This window comes from Galleria mellonella, unplaced genomic scaffold (assembly GCF_026898425.1).
Source record: "Galleria mellonella isolate WM207_F2 unplaced genomic scaffold, CSIRO_AGI_GalMel_v1 utg36, whole genome shotgun sequence".
Classification (NCBI taxonomy): domain Eukaryota; kingdom Metazoa; phylum Arthropoda; class Insecta; order Lepidoptera; family Pyralidae; genus Galleria; species Galleria mellonella.
In genome coordinates, this window is record NW_026442086.1 from 5,733,686 (window position 1) to 5,751,029 (window position 17,344).

The 17,344-nt window shown below is 34.8% G+C and overlaps 1 protein-coding gene across 2 annotated transcripts; it reads right to left on the reverse strand.

The window, feature by feature from the left end:
• Positions 1-441: 441 nt before the first annotated feature.
• On the reverse strand, positions 442-16,651 carry LOC113520801 (uncharacterized). Of its 2 annotated transcripts, XM_052897314.1 has the most exons (13): positions 16,365-16,651; positions 14,198-14,365; positions 13,745-13,854; positions 9,801-9,945; positions 8,554-8,781; positions 6,924-7,062; positions 6,200-6,309; positions 4,785-4,985; positions 3,650-3,836; positions 2,849-2,964; positions 1,976-2,164; positions 1,290-1,394; positions 442-578 (listed from the first exon to the last, which is right to left on the reverse strand). In XM_052897314.1, exons 1-13 carry the CDS (start codon positions 16,431-16,433, stop codon positions 480-482), a joined length of 1,866 nt encoding a protein of 621 aa, XP_052753274.1. In that variant the 5' UTR covers positions 16,434-16,651; the 3' UTR covers positions 442-479. The 2 variants fall into 2 exon arrangements, with proteins under 2 accessions (XP_052753274.1, XP_052753276.1); XM_052897316.1 differs by lacking the exons at positions 8,554-8,781; positions 9,801-9,945; positions 13,745-13,854; positions 14,198-14,365; positions 16,365-16,651 and adding an exon at positions 7,332-7,712 and having other exon boundaries at positions 456-578.
• Positions 16,652-17,344: the final 693 nt, after the last annotated feature.

Here is a 17,344-nt window from a genome sequence, read left to right on the forward strand (position 1 = left end):
GAAATGATTTTTAGTTACCCAAATAAATCTTATTTTTTTAAATGTATGCTAATGTAATGGTAACCCTGCCCGCACTAATGGTATACGCTGGCGGGACACCAGTAAGGGATGAGAATGAAAGACGGCGAGTCAGAAAATACCTGGAATTGAACATGATGGTTTCCAGGGAAGACCAGTTGGAGGTCGACCTGCCAAGGAATATTGCTAGCAATAGGACTGGTAGACCGTATTACTAATAAGTCCTTCCTCCTTCAAGTTTTATTTAGGAAATAGTTCATTAAATAATATCTAATTTTTTATTATATTACTATTATACATATTAAAAAAAAATTAAATAAAAAAGACACGCTAGGAAAAAAGTCATGTCTAAATTTTTAGTAAATACTAATCGTATCGTAGATCAATATAACAAAGTACACATATAGTATAACAAATATGTATATTTCCTTTAAAAATCAATTAACATTAAATTAAATAAATTATCGCTCTCTTATCGCGTTTAAAATTTCGATTAAACCCCTATTCACTTTTAGGGTTGCTAGCTTTGTTTCCACCATGCTGAAATCGCTTAACTCCATCTGCAATACAAAAACAAGTTATGTGAATTAAATAAATCGATATAGTAATATTTTCTTTTTTATACAAATCGTCATAGTCATAGATATATAAATGTAATATTTGTCAGATCCGTCAGTATTCTACGGCTATGACGAAATAATAGATTTTTTTTCTTGAAGTACCTACATATACATATATCATCATCATCATATCAGCTGTTAAATGTCCACTGCTGAACATAGGTCTCCCCCATTAAGGGGGTTCTGCCAGTAGTTGTCAAACCTTGGCAGGCGAGTTTGTAACCGCAGTTAAACTTTGGTGATGTTTCAAGAGAGACGCTGCTGCTAATCTTTTCCCAAAAACTTTTGTTCTTATTTAAATATAAACAATTACAAGAAATAATCACAATATAATATAGATACATATTCAGTTGGACGTCGTAGTATAGGATATGTTCTATCATAAACAAAATAATATAGAGCCGATTCTCAGGTCCCATTTCTCGAAGTCTATCTCTTAATCTAATATTTTAATTTCATAATTTTACGAAATTACTGTTTTATGGACCATTTAAACTAAAATTATAAAAATTATGAATTAAATCTATTACAAAATTAGTCCATATTGGTCCTTAGAATAAAGATTTCGCTATGGTGTTAAATTTAAGAATTAATTTTACGCATAAGTTTAGATGACGCTCAGAATTTTGAACTTATTTGTAAGTATCATACCCCATCAGGTGGATCTTTGTCTCGCGGTGGAAACCTTCCATACATTCGTTCACATACTGCGCAAAGACCGCACCAAGTCCGATATTTTATAGTGTTCTCGTCTGACTGAAAAAAAACATAGGTCGCTGGTTCAAATCGGGCTCGAAGGACCAACGATAATTGTGCACGCGCGCGCGCCTATGTGTGTGCGTGTGCGTGTGCGTGCGTGTGTGTTTTTGTGTATGCGTGCGTGTGCGTGCGTATTTATTGTAGGTGTTAAATGCAAATTATTTTAGAATATTATTGAATTTACGCCCGATTTGTGGCGTTTCGTGAAATGCACTGATTTATTAATTAATCCTAATACTAATAAAGGTCAAAGTTTATAAGAATGGATGGATATTTGTTATTATTTCATGCTAAAACTACGTAACTATAATACTATATAAATGGGGGAAAGGGATTGTTAGTAATGGAGACTGAGAATCCCATTGCTAGCAATATACCCAACCAGGTCGACCTCCTCGCGGTTCCCCCTGGAAACTATCATGGTTAATTCCTGATGAATTCATCATGATGGGCTAACTGGCCTGTTTTCATTCTCATCTATCACCCTTCACTGGTGCTCCGCAAGCGTATACCGTTAGCGCAGGCGGGGTTACCATACCATTTTCACCCATCAAAAAAAAAATTATATAAATAGCTACCTCCTCTGTGTCTTCCCCTTCACTGACAGTGGTCCTTCTGAACCCAGTGTCTAACAAAGTCAGTTTGATTTCATCCGGTATATTTTCTTCTTCTTCATAATTCTCCCAGTCCATGATCCTTTTGAAATGTCCCGCCTGCTCCGCTGTGAGGATGCCACCCATCATCAGAATTAGGCCTTCTTCTATATACTGAGAAAAAGCGTAGGCACACCTTTGATTTTTTTACACTATACAACTTAGGGAATGGCAAAGAAATTGACAGCTTCATCATCGTCATATCAGCCTTTAAATATCCACTGCTGAACATAAGTTTCCTTCCTGGGGGTCTTGCTAATAGTTGCTACACTTGGCAGGCGGATTGGCAACCGCAGTTAGGCTTTGGAGATGTTTTAAGCCGGACGCTGCTGCCCATCCCTCGCCCTCCTTAGTCTTATGACACCCAAGGGAAGGGAAAGGGTGACCTATTCTATGCCGGGATCACACGACGTTTGACATTTGAACATTGACAGCTTACTTAAAGGAGGGGAAAAGGATTGTTAGTAATGGAGACTGAGAATCCCATTGCTAGCAATATACCCAACCAGGTCGACCTCTTCGCGGTTCCCCCTGGAAAATATCATGTTTATTCCTGATGAAATCATGATGGGCTAACTGGCCTGTTTTCATTCTCATCTATCACCCTTCACTGGTGCTCCGCCAGTGTATACCGTTAGCACAGGCGGGGTTACCATACCATTTTCACCCATAAAAAAAAAGCTTATTTAAAGGAAATTGTCACGTGATCGATTTAGTATGAAAAATTAAAAAAAAATGTTTTGTTCATATTTCTACTATCATTAATCGTGTATTATAATGGCAATTTATATGAATCACCTTAATTGGCATCCTATATCCTCGTAGTCTGAATTTTCTGAGCACTGTAAGATAGAGTAACTGCTTCGATTTCTTCAAAGTGACGAATCGAGCCGCGTAATTCATTGGCGTTAAAGCTGAAAAATATTTTGCAGAACAAATAAATAGATTTGAAATTGCCAATTATTGAATGAAATTTGTGATTATATTTCCTCTGAAGTGTTCGGGTATGAATTGCGGACTCATAACTTGAGATCTTCATAATATTATAAAAGTTAGTAACACGCGTGAGTTGCGTTTATAAGTGATTGACCAGGCGGAGAGGAGACATTGTCCTGTCAGGTCGACCTCCATGAGGTCCTCTCTGGAAACCATCGTGCTGAATTCCTGGTATAGCGATCACGACGGGCTAACTGACTTGCCTTTTCATCTCACCTATCATCATTCATTAGAGCTTCGCAAGTGGTATACCTTTATCACAGGCGGGGTTACCACTCCATTGTTATCTATTAAAAAAAAGTAATTAATCAGACGGATCGTATGCTTAATTTATATCCTTGTATAACAATATACAATGGAACATATAATTTCCTTCTTTTCTAAAGTCGGTTAAAAATATTAAAAATACAGCTGCTAAAAAAGGCGCTTATGTATTTTGAGACATCTTTGCGAAATCTGCTTGCATTATGAGGTGGGCACCAGACAGCTTTGACGTGGATTTGCCCCCTCCCCCCAAAATACATACAGACACATCTCGTGAAAAGATCGTTTCAGATCGAATTGGTAGCTTCTTTTAATGATGATCTGTAAAAGAGTACTTACACTCAAGCGCATATGAATCTATAGGTAAGGAGAACTGCGCGTTTTGGCGGGAAAATTTTCGAGGTATGTGCAACCAGTCGCCGAGGCTCATCGCCGGCACTTTCATTTCACGAAGTAACGTTTGCATCTCTTGTCCGAACTGCCGTTCTGGACGTGTTCTTAACGCTTCCTCGAGGACATAGCGTCGCTATAAAATAAATATACAAATATTGTCTCAATGAAAAATAGGTTTTAGAGTAATAAAAATGGTTTAAAATATGTGTCACCTACATCATTCAATATTACATCATAATTTGTAGTTTGCTAGATTTTTTTTTTTGATGGGTGAAAATGGTATGGTAACCCCGCCTACGCTAACGGGATACGCTGGCGAAGCACCAGTGAAGGGTGATCGATGAGAATGAAAACAGGCCAGTTAGCCCATCATGACGACTCCACAAGGAATTAACCATGATAGTTTCCAGGGAGAACCGCGAGGAGGTGGACCTGGCTGGCTATATTGGTAGCGATAAGATTCTTAGTTTCCATTACTAACAATCTCTTTCCCCTAGTTTGCTAAGTCTAGTATATATATTATTATACACTTTAGAATTAAATAGCTAATACCTAATAGAATAGGGGATAAGGGTTTGTTAGTAATGGGGACTAGCAACCCCATTGCTATTAATGCACCCTCGACTTAATTTGTAAGCGGTTCTCCTTGACACCATCATGGTTAATTCTTGCCGAATTCATCACAATTGGCCCACTAATCGCTTTCATTCTCATCTATCATCTCACACTCGTGCCCCAATAGCGCACAAGGGTTGACAATTCCATTATCACCTATTAAAAAAATTTAATTTAAAATCATGATAAAATAATAATGCGATATTATATAGAATATAAAAAAGATTTCGAACATTATTTTTACTAGCTGTTTCCTGTGGCATTGTCCATAAATTAATATTTAAAGTTTCGTATATTCAATTACTATATAATTTACTCATGTACCAAATTTCGTTTATATCTAATATATATATATTGTTTATCTCAGGATCAAAATACACTTATATAATAAAACCTTAGATTATAAATAAAATACTACAATACGCTTCGCAAAAATTAAACAATTTTGATTTAAAACTGTACATACTTTGGTATCAAATTCCGTCTCAATTGCTTCCTCGTCAACTTCTCTATGTAAATACTTCAAAATTTCATCATCGAGGAACGAGTCAGTCTTCCTGGCAGCACCAGTCTTGATCATAGGCAAGGTGATAATTTCATCATCAGCTGACGGCGCGATAGACCCTCGGGAACTGGGGTTCTGTGAGTCGCTGCCAATACCCGCTATCTATACATGTTTAAAAATCTTATTAAAATCAATAGCGTCGTTTTTTTTTCTTTTTAAATGTCTAAATAATTATTTAAACAGTAAGTTATTTAAACAGTTGAATGTAATGATATATTTATTTGCATGTGATAAGATTCTAAAATTTTATAGTAATATGGCGGCGATAATGGTAGTAGTCGAAAAATTCACGGTAAGCCCCAAACTAGGTTTTCATATAGATTTTTTAAAAAGCGTTTTATTAGAGACTGAGCGTGTACAACAGTTCTGCTTGCGATTCTTCAAAGAAAGCATGAGCCTTTTTCTGAGTCTGCATCGCTCACATAGTTGTATATATTGTTATTTAATGTATTATATATGCCTGCTTGCCATTTCTATGGTATAAACAAATTTGAAATTGTTGCTGTATATTTACTACAAAATTAAATAGTTTACTGGTTATTTAATTAGAGTTATTTTAATTCCATTACCATTAGTATGTGTGTGTGTGATTGCCAATACACGAAGATTAACCACCACTGTTACTATCAGAAATTCCACAAACTTCCATATTAGGCATTAATCTCCAACTGCCATTACGTGCGTGCTTTTTTTTTTGTTTTGTTATCGAAACGTGCATGGAAGCATATATAAGGAGAGTCATATATATGCTTCCAAAATACGACTCTTCAATGAAACAGTCAGTATCCTTCATGCTCAATTTCACAGTCATCGGATATGATTATTTATTTTATATACCTACCAGAATTGATAGCAAATTGGTTGCTCTATATATTATTATTTAAAAAATATTAGGTATTTAACTTTTCAGTGAATATACGTCCAAATATGTCGTGATATTTTATATATCTTCCAACCTCGTAAAGTAGTTGATGTGAAAAAATAGTACCTACCTATTATATAGTTAGTAATATGGAAAATATTTTAGGTTTAGTAAGCTATAAAAAAAAATTGTAAACTAAATTCCATATAAATCTGTTGTTACAAACGTATTTGGGTCTGTATAAAATTATAGTTTTTTTTTATTATAAGCAGCAATCTGTGTCCAGCAGTGGGACGTTATAGCATTCTTAACGATGAATATAACAAAAAATCCAGCGGTTGAGACTGTACGGTACAGCAGTGAGACCGAAAATATTATGTTGTTTTAGACTAATATTACGTTATCAAGATAATTTCAATTTTTAATCTTGATTTTATAATATGCACCTAATTACCTGAGTCTCAGGATCTTGTTGCGCCTGAGCCGCGAGTCCCGCTGATGTCAATCGATCGCTTGCGCCCTGACGGCCCTTACGCCGTCTCTTGCCACGTCTACGGCTCTCGCCTACGATGTGTTTTATACGAAGAGAATAGATAATTACAATTGAGTAGAGAAATTACTAAATAGTAAAATTAGGGTTGTTTCATAAGAGAAATGATAATGAAGACATATAGTGTAATGGCCTGCCTTTTGGTATATCATTTGGTAAACGAGGAATAAATATTCAATAGGCATCCCTTACTTTTATAATGCAGTTTAACAATAAGCAAAACATGGTTAATATCGATAACATACGATATCGAATCACAACTGGTACTGGATTTTACTGTGGAATGTCTTCAACAACGCAACAAACTTTAATATACAGATATCGTAACTATATACTTCAAAAACTTTGTACTTGATATTTTGATTTTTAAAATAAATCATGCTATTTCGATGTTCGAAAGAAGTCCACCAGTACCGATATCGATATTTTGGATTCTAAGATTCTTCAGGCGCGGATCCTTAAATCGTCACAACTCTTTCCACTTTTAGTCTTACAGAATAATTTAATTGGCTAATCATATTCTCAAGCACAGTAGGTAAATTAAAATCTTAAAAAAATTTCTTATTTAAGAAAGTACTGAAATTCTTTCTGCGATACAAAGTATACAGTACACTATGTATATACGTACCTCCTTCCTCCATATTTGCCAGTCCCTGTTCACTGCCATCATTTGATTCTTTTTCTCCCTTTGAACGCTGCGATGCTGGCGTATCGCCTTTATTTTTGTTCTTGATAGCTTTACCTAGATTCAGTGCCTTTAGTTGATTCTGTAATTAAAGCATTAACATATATTTACACAATTATTATCGATATTAGAAAAACTGTTACGAGTTAGAGATATAGCTTCACAAATATAAGGTTCAATTTCTATTCTCGTTAAGGTAATACAGATTCTATCTATTATATTTATTTATAAGATTGAAATATTGCTGGTTATCTTAGACGTTGGTTAGATGATTTTCCTTCAATCGCCTTTATCATTCATAGTGACAGATTTTTTCAGACGGTATAAAAATTATCCTGATTGCAAAAGTACCTCAAGTTTTCGAAAAAAATCATCACAGTTGTAGCTTAAAGGTTTTTCCTTTTTAACCGGTTTCGGGAGTCTGATACTTGGCAATCTCATTCTCTTCCTTTGCCCAGTGGTGCCCCACGCAGTTGTGGACAAAGCAATATTGGACGCTCCTCTCTTTCTACTTTTGGGAGCATAATTAATCACTATTCTGGTCACATGCATGAGACTGCAATCGCATGGTGACGGTAGTTCTAACGGAGGTAGTCGCAGGGGCCTACGTTTCTTGCGTCCAGATTTTAAAGACGCTAAATTATCGCCTGACACAATAAAGCTCTTGTCTTTTGGCTTTTTCTCTTTACTAACGGACAAGAGTTTAGTCTTCGAGATCAGAAATGGCAGCATGATTATGTATTCTGCTTCTATAGTAACTTTAGCTATAATATATGTATTTTTACAACCCGTTTAACTTGGAAACGAATCGCTATCGTACTAACGTCAAAAGTTATTAATTGATAAGTTTATCAGTTATCTAGTAAATAGATATTAGGTTCAACCTTTATAGGTTGCAACGCTCTAGTAACTTCCTGAGAGTATAGTAGAAACAACCATTATAAAGTGGATGAAAACAAAGGCTTATATTTGTAAAAACGAATATATTTAGGTTGAAAGCGCTGTGATAATATTATGTACCTGAATTTCATTTTTTATGCTACTTAGAATGGCAAACAAGCTGACGGCCTACCTGATGGAAAGTGGTAACAGTCACCTATAGACACGAGCAGTACCATGGACATAACATAGTATATTTTTTCGCTATATGTTGCTATTCCTGAAAACTAAAGGGTTATCCCTCTGTACCCTGTAAATTCACTGCTATATCCATGCTCTTCAAACCGAAATACAGCCATGCAGACACAGCTGCATCAACCGCAGCTGCTGTACCAAAGTAAATGACTTTTATACATAATATAAAAGTCATTTACTCTGGTAATAATAATTAAGCCAACATTTTAATTTTTAACTCATACTTCAGTAGTTAGCAGTGTGATTCTCGCATAGAATAGACCACCTCTAAGGGAGCTTACGGTGGACGGATGGGCAACAGCGCCACTCTTAAAAGATCACCAAAAGCCAAACTGTGGTTGCTAACGCGTCTGCCAAGCGTGGCAACTACTGGCAAAACTTCCTCTATAACGTAACGTTGCGGGTAAAAGCTACATAGTTCGTAATAAATGAACACTACCTTTTTTGCGGTTCTGACGCTGAGTGGTTCTTTTACAGGCACAGCCCTCTTCGAGAGCACAAGTGGTGACGCCAATGGTGGTAGTTGTTCGCATTGACCTTTAAGCAAACGGTTGTGGGCGCCTTCGGAGAGGTTCAAGGATGGCAGCGTAGACCGATCGTTGGTCGCGGTTGTCGTGTGCCCGACGGTCATATCCGATGTTGTATATCCGTGGTAATAAAGGGTTTCCTGATAGTTTGAGGATTTAATGTCAACAATCATAACAGTTGGTTATGGTTACATAACTTACGCTGACGTAAAATACAAGTGGAACTTATGATACTATGTACGTGATAGATACCTACTACCGTATCTATCACGATTATGTAATAAACGTGTTTTTATTTTCATAATTAGTAATTAGAAGACAATGATATTTATTGTGCAAATATTCATGTATTTAAATACACTATACAATTGTTTATTATTCCAAATAAAGTAAAAAAAAAAACTTTATAGTTGATTTGTTATAGCTTGTCAAATTCATATGCAGCACTCCCTGATAATAACTTATTAAGGAGAGTGGGGAACGGTAATATGTCCGCAATCAGGTTTATAGTGTCTATAGTGGGGAAGGGAGAAGAGTGCTCTCCTGTTAGTACATATCATTTACATACCTATCACTCTCCTTGTGTCTAGGAGTGCCATGCACAAATATGACGAGCTTATAACATTGAAACTTCCATAAGCTGGGGGGGAAAGGGATTGTTAGTAATGGAGACTGACAATCCCACTGCTAGCAATATACCCAACCAGGTCGACCTCCTCGCGGTTTTCCTTGGAAACTATCATGGTTAATTCCTAATGAATTGATCATGATGGGCTAACTGGCCTGTTTTCATTCTCATCTATCACCCTTCACTAGTGCTCCGCCAGCGTATCCCGTTAGCGCAGGCGAGGTTACCATACCATTTTCACCCATCAAAAAAAAACTCCCATAAGCTTACATAATTAGATTATGCTTTTGATTAAAAAGTATAACAGTCGAATTTTTCCCCCCTTTTTCGCAGCAGAAACTGCTAAGTTGAGTGGTAGAATAAAAAATGGACACTTCATAAGTGGTTTAAATGAGAAATTATATCTAGATAACTTATATTTACTCATTATATCATTGTCATCATATCAGCCGATGATTTAGTCATTTTTTTTATTTTCTTGATAAATTTTCCTAAACTATTGATGAGGAAACTTCATAAACAGATACCTACTTGACTATGACTTCTTCGTAAGTCAAGAACGATGGTTGTTCTCTGGTGTGGCTGGTCGGGTGTAAGGCATCTCCGCGAGCCCCTGGACTTCCCGCTGGCCAGCGTCGGCGCAGGAGTGAGGGGTCTCGAGTCAGTTTCTGCATACCTATTTATTTTATAATACTTAAAATGGTAAACAAACTGATCTCCTACCTGATCAAATGTAGTACAGAACATCTATGGTTCCCCTCTTGCGTGGCCATGCTTAAAGACCATGATTTTATGACCCCATACCCTGTAATTTCACAGCCATATCGCACTATTACACCATTAACATTACATTGTAATACTAGCTTAACAAACATCAAAGAGTTCTCTATTTAGAAATTGCGAGGTATTTTACCAAGAAACAAGCATATTATTATACTGGAAACCAAAATAAATTCTCCTATTTGTAAAGATCTATGGAAGTTTGTTATTATTTGGACGTTTGTTATTAGTCACGCTTAAACAGCTGAACGGATTTGAATTAAATTTAGTATACAGATGCACTATATCCTGGTATTGGGTAGGTACTCACACCAAAAAAAAAAGCGGCTAAGTACAAAACGGCCGAATGCGAGTCGGGCTCTACAAAATATATTAAAAAAAAAATAATTCTTTTGTAACTACAAATTTATCGTTTTTTGGATTGTTACATTTACTTGTGCCGTTGCATTTGCTTGTTACTAAATTCATGATTCTAGATCAATAGGAAGTATCTCATAGTTTTTGATTCCCTTGCAAAAGTCAAAATATAATACATTATAAAGGGTCGTATCTTTTGATTGCGTTGGCTTAAAAGTTTGATTTTTTCATAACTTCAAGGGATTATAGACTTGGATATTTGATGTTAATTTTAACTTGATATGTTCACGCATTCTTGAGAAAAAAGTCTTGATAGACCTTGATATATATAAAGTTATATGAATCTTGATAGATAGATTATTTAAATAGATTTTTTAAAAGAAGAGCCCACAAGGGACTTAACAGTTACTGTTTTAAATCTCTGTTAACATTATTTGTTATTATTTAAATGTACTATGTCCAAAATGACATGGTCGTTAAAAATCCATGCGTGATCGACTAACACCATGCACAATTATCATCCTATAAGGGTTTCATTTTTTCTTTTGAGATGTGGAACTCCGAAAATCGCTAGACGTAGATGGCTCGAACGAAATGGAGGAATCCAAATTTTCTATTTTAGAAATTTATATCTACCTATCTGTTTGTAAATTCATCGTAAAAATCGAAGCTTAATGGCTCAATTGAAAAACTAATATCTGTATCAGAATCGAGCGAGAATATCATGAGATACAACTTGACACTTCCAGTTGGTATAAGTATCTGCTTAAATATGTAAATATGTTGACATTTATATAACATAACGATATAAGTAAAATAGTAGTAGCATAGCATAATAGCACAATAAAATAAATTTTGTATACCAGTTTCTGGTGAAAAGTGTGTACAATATTTAAATATTATGTAAGTATCATCCTTTATACCACTTTTCAAACAAAGTAAAGTTTACTTGTTTTTGTATTACTTATAAAATATATCTGAAAATTGATTAACACTAAGTTGAAAGCATGTAAAAAGGACATTCCCAAAAATTTATAAGAATACAAAAATTAAATGGTGCTTCGCAGGCAAAGCTACGTGGAACAAACAGTGCTAAATAACTCATATTAGTTTGGTAGTATAATGTTTGAAAACTTTATTTTGTTTACACTTGAGTGTAAATGTCAACATGCCAATTAACTAATAATTGATTACCGTAGTAGTGTACCGTAGTACTCAAGTAATTCACAAGGGACTTAATAAAGAAGGAATTTCACAATACGTTTGTAATTTTTTTTGCGTACGTTTTTTGTTACGTAATATCCTCAATGTGATTTTGATAATTATGTTTAAAATTAGTTTAAGCCTATTAAGACGCTTTTTTTTGCGGACCGAAATTTTAGTTTATTGTTTTTATTTTATGTTGAACATATAGACAAACAGTATTTTTTAAATAATAATACGTGTCATACAATCACAGTAATAACCTGACATTCAAGCTAAGATATCCTATGTTATGATGAACTGGGCAACAAATATCTAGGGGAACTGCTCGACCCGAGTCAATTCGAAAAAGGTCGATTCCAAAAAATTTACCCAACCCTTTTGCTATCAATATACATTATCAGGTCGACTTCCACGTGGGGAAGTCGTTTGGAAACTATCGTGCTAAATTCCAGATATATTCATCACAATGGGCTAACTGGCCTGCCTTTTCATTCTCACCTATCATCCCTCACTGCTGCCCCGCCACCGTATATTGTTAGCGCAGGCGGGGTTAAAATTCCATTATCATCCATTAAAAAAGCTCCATTACTAGCAATTATATCCTACCAGGTCAACCTCCACGCGATTCATCCTGGAAACCATCATTGTTACTTCTCGTCGCATTCGTCACGATGGGCCAAGTGATCTACTTTCACCCTCACCTGTCATCTCTCACTGGTGTCCCGCTAATGTATACCGATAACGCTGGTGGGGTTACCATTATCCATTATCACCCACAAAAAAGTAGCGTGTAAAGAACTGCGCCAAGAAGGCCCATTAAATTACCATAATTGTAGTATTCGGTAACCAAACACCTTTTAGGTATAAAATCAATTAAGTATTTAACGTTAAGATACGTAAATCAACACGCAATGCGTTAACTGCCATGTTACAACAGTCCATGATAGATTAATTAATAATTCTGTCCAATTATAGCCCATATACAGAAGTGGATTGACTTGTTAATAGCGTTCGTACTAAAGTATCTGTTATTGATCAATTTATAGAAATAAATTAACAATTTCCTATATTTTTGAATGATTATTTTAAAAGTGTATTGATAAGGAAAAATTTAATTAGTGCAATGTTTGTAATATTGCAATAAAAGTATATTACAAAATACCATTGTAACTAATGTTGGTAATCCTAAATAAATAAATATAAACTTAGTCTATCGTTATGTATGGTACTTTGAGTTTTTTTTTATATACAACTTAGAATGGCAAACAAGCTGACGATCCACCTGATGGAAAGTGGTAACCGTCGCCTATAGACATGAGCAGTAGCATGGACATAACAGAGTATACTGTTTCGCCCATGATACCCCCCATGCGTTGCCATTCCCGAGGACTTAGGTGTTATTCCTCCGTGCCCAATAAATTCACGCCATATCCCACCCTTCAAACCGAAACACAACCAAGCAAACACAACTGTTTTACGGTTGAAACACGAATGAGACAGGTACCCAAGCAATCGACTTTTGTAAAAAGTCCGGTATTAAGTCGGACAAATGTACATAGAATTTTACTGTGCATTAATATTTAAATAAATAAATACATTTACCAGTCATTATTACTATTATATAAGTAGTTAACTCTCCACTGCTTACTACTCTCTCTAACTCTCCACTACATAGACTTCTCCAGAGGTTTGCAACTGCAGTTAGGTGTTAACGCTGTTTTAAGAGGGATACTACTGCCCATCAATCGAGTGTTAAGTTCCCTTAGTCGTTTCTTAGAATACCCACTGGAAAGGAATGGGTGGCCTATTCTATGCCGGGAATACACGGCAATTTATGAGTACAAGTATTTTATTACTACTTTGTATTTTGCTTTAATGATTTCCAATCCACATCATTCAAATTATTAAAATCCACAATTTCGATAATAAATTAGAATTTTACTGTAGGATTAATATTTTTAGTATTCACTACCACAGCATTTTTTATATAATCCAGTAAAAAGTCAAATTAATTACTCATATTATAATCAGAAAGAATAACATTGAAAACTGTTTTGTTTTTGAAAATTATTTGATAATTCCGATGTGATTACACTTCGGTATGAAACTAAAAATGTTCCGTTGATTCTCACCTTCTGAACATATCCTCGGTGACAATATCGTGGGGGGTTTTATTTTTCTCAGGTGCATCTTGGAACTTCGCTAGATCCTCTTGAAAGAAATGTGTTTTGCCTTCCAAAAACTGAATAAAAAAATAAACAATTTGAAATAAAACACAAATAGGATTTGATTTTCAGGATACCAGGATATATCCACGAGAACGATGGGTGTAAGTTCAAATATATAGTTAATTTAGGAAACATAACTTGAACTACAGTCAAATTATAAACTGTTTGAATATTTCGATAACTGTATAGTTATAATAAATAAATATTAACATAACTGGATATATTACAAAACGCAGTGTGGTCCCAAATTAAGGAGAGGTTCATATTTATCTTCCAGTGTGATGCATCCTTCCTCACAATACCCTTCTTTCTTATTCTATGCGTTGGAACTTCGTATATAGTCGGATATAATCTTACCCAATTATCCTTAGCTCGTTTGACGTATTCCTTAGCTTCTGTGTCGGCTGGATGGTTGCATAGCACTGAACACCCGTGAGGGAAGGGGTTGTAGAGACCAGCATAAGGCCGCAGCATGAATGGGGCTGGTGTGACTTCGCATTTTAGTTCTAAATTAATACTCTGAAACTATAACAAAAGTGAATCAATATTATAGCGAATAAAATAAATTTCTCTTGGAACTTAACTTATCAATAACGATATTGACATTTTTAAGGAGGTATCAATAAACTACATAGGTTCCTACGATCGGTATAATTAGTATCATTTATATTTATTACTTACTTTAAGACTTAAAATTATTTAATTAAAGATTGTTTTCGCGAAAAAATCGACTTCAATCTTTACTTAATTAGTATTGAACTAGCACAGTAGTAAATGAAGAATTATCAAAATCGATTCAGAATTTGTGATTTTTTTTTGAAAAAATTACGCAAATAATCCTGCGGCTTATCTAGTGTGTAATTAGATAAATACGGCATCTTACAACACAAGTGACAGAGGAAGATATTAATGTGATATCACATCAAACTAAAAGGTAACGACGTATAAACGTAAAAGTAAACTAGCATATGTTTTATGTTAATAAACTGATACTTACAGTTGTTAACTATAGTAATATTTTACGTATTTATTTATGTTATGTCCATGGTACTGCTCATGTCTATAGGCGACGGTTACCACTTTCCATCAGGTGCCCACCTGATGGAAAGTTACCACTTTCCATCAGGTGGGCACCTGATGGAAAGTCGCCTGCTTGTTTGCCATTCTAAGTTGTAGAAAAAAAAATTATGTATGTATTTAGTCTAATTATATGTTTTTAATATATTAAGTGTTTTTTATATTTCCTCAATTGAGTAATGCTACGTCTAACAGCGTCCGATGTTAAATCCGCCAAATGTACACGTAGATAGAATTTCAATAAAAAAAAATTAACCATCTAAAAGTGATCTATTTCAATGGTTTTCTTTGTTCTGAAATCCACGTGTACGAAGTACCTAGCGGGTAATAAGCTTGTAAGTGAATAGTTAGATAACTATTCATAACACCTTAAATATTTACATATAATAGCTGTTCCAAACTGGTTTCGAGACATATACAAATAAACAGGTACATAAAGATACCTACATCCCATAATTCCTAACTACATTATTTGCGGAATTATAAAATTGGCTTGTTGAGTTTTCACAATATAAAAGCGGTATAAATCATTGTCTTTCACAGCACATTATTTATTCATGTGGCGAACGGAAGCCCAATCTTTCTTGTTTAGGGTTGCACTGCTCGGAAACCCAAATGTTACTATAATATCTTCACGCCAGCTTACCTACAAGGTAGGCAAAAAGAATCGAGTCGTATTTTTTGTGATGTAACAATTGATAATTATGTAGTTAGTTATGTGTACGTTTTAATTGCTTGCTCGTAACAAAGGGCTGTAGGTATACAAAATTTTGCAGAAGCTCTTAAAATCATTATCTCTATGAAATTTGAACAAATATTTGTGACCCGTGGCTATTAGGTTTCGTATGAAGAATTAAATGCTTACATTGCATAACTCGTGATTTATGTATCAATTAAAAGATATAAATGTCACAGAATTATCATCTATAGTCGCCGTAACAAGAATGTAAGTATGAGATGAATTGTGAAACTGGATAAAGCAAGAGATGTAATATTTATACATATGGATATCTACATTTGAATTCTAGGGGAAGGATTGTTAGTAGACTGCTAGACAGAAGTTCCATTGTCTTATTAAATTAACATAAATACGATCCTTTTGGAAATCGTCGTGATTAATTCTGGTGAATCCGTCACGATGGACCAGTTGTCCGGACTTCATCCTCACGAGGCATTGCTAGTATAAACTAATAGTTATAAGCTGGATAAAATTCAATTTTATTAAAAAAACATTGCTTGTTACGTGGATAAGTAATTATTTTTAAAGTGTTGAGGGCAGAGGAATACGAAAGGTTGAGAGAAACTCAGCAGCTTATGTGTAACCAAGCTCAAGCTTGGATTATTTTATAACATTCATGCCAAAATAAAACCGCATGGTTTCGACACCAACCGAATGTTTATATAGACTTTATAATTTTATGGTTTCACTCAAAATTTATGAACCAACCTTCTGTTTATTGTTCGTGGACTTCTGCTGCACACTCGATAGAAGACCCGTGTTGCTCGTCAGCCCCATATTTCCATTATACTCTTTGTGTTTGTGTATGCATAAAAGTGGTTTACTCTGTTTCGTCTGCTAGCAATATCGATCAATCTATCTCTTAGTTACGAATCTATGAACGCTTAATAATAAATACAAATCTTGTAAAACAGACGGACCGTAAAAAACATATTGGATGTTGACAGTTGAATGAAAGAATCAATGAAACTGCCAAAATCGTGTTTTACTTCTTTCCAGGAAAAGAATATATAGGAATACATGATGGTGTATATTTAAACTGAACACCTTTGATAAAAATTGAATGATAAACTTTGTTAAGATTGTATCCTATGATGTCGACTTTTGCATGGTCCCTGGAAACCATCGTGATTGGGGGAAAGGGATCGTTAGTAATTGGGTCTAAGCATATACTTAGTAACATACTTAAGTGTCTAACAGCCTTAATGGTAGCAATATATCCTACCAGGTCGATCTACATGCGATTCCTCCTAGAAACCATGTTGTAATGAAATTCGTCACGATGGGTTACCACTCGAATCGCGGACCGGTCATTGTGATCAGTGTTTTAAATTCAATACTTAATATCTGAAATTTGTTGTTATAGAGAGCAAAGACTTGTGACTTTTCATTTACCACTTTTTACTGCATGATGTGAAAAAAATACAATTAAAAAGATATTATCATTTTGTAGTTTGGATACCTAGAACTGCGGAGACAAATTTTGGAGATATTAAGTAATAAATTTAAAACACCGGTCACAATGACCGGTCTGCGGTTCAAATATTCACTGATATTCACTATTCTCGTCCGCACTGGTGCACCTCCAGCGTATATTGATATCTCAGGCTAGGCAATATTACTATATATATATATATATATATATATATATATATATATATATATATATATATATATATATATATATA

What these genes read in the sequence shown, in the direction of transcription:
- LOC113520801 (XM_052897314.1), bottom strand. Translation starts at nt 16,433, where the DNA reads ATGGGGCTGACGAGCAACACGGGTCTTCTATCGAGTGTGCAGCAGAAG. An exon ending in TACGAAGAAGTCATAGTCAA is followed by an intron (nt 8,782 to 9,800) that starts GTAGGTATCTGT and finishes TCAAACTATCAG; the next exon opens with GAAACCCTTTATTACCACGG. An exon ending in GCGTCAGAACCGCAAAAAAG is followed by an intron (nt 7,063 to 8,553) that starts GTAGTGTTCATT and finishes CTTTAATTACAG; the next exon opens with AATCAACTAAAGGCACTGAA.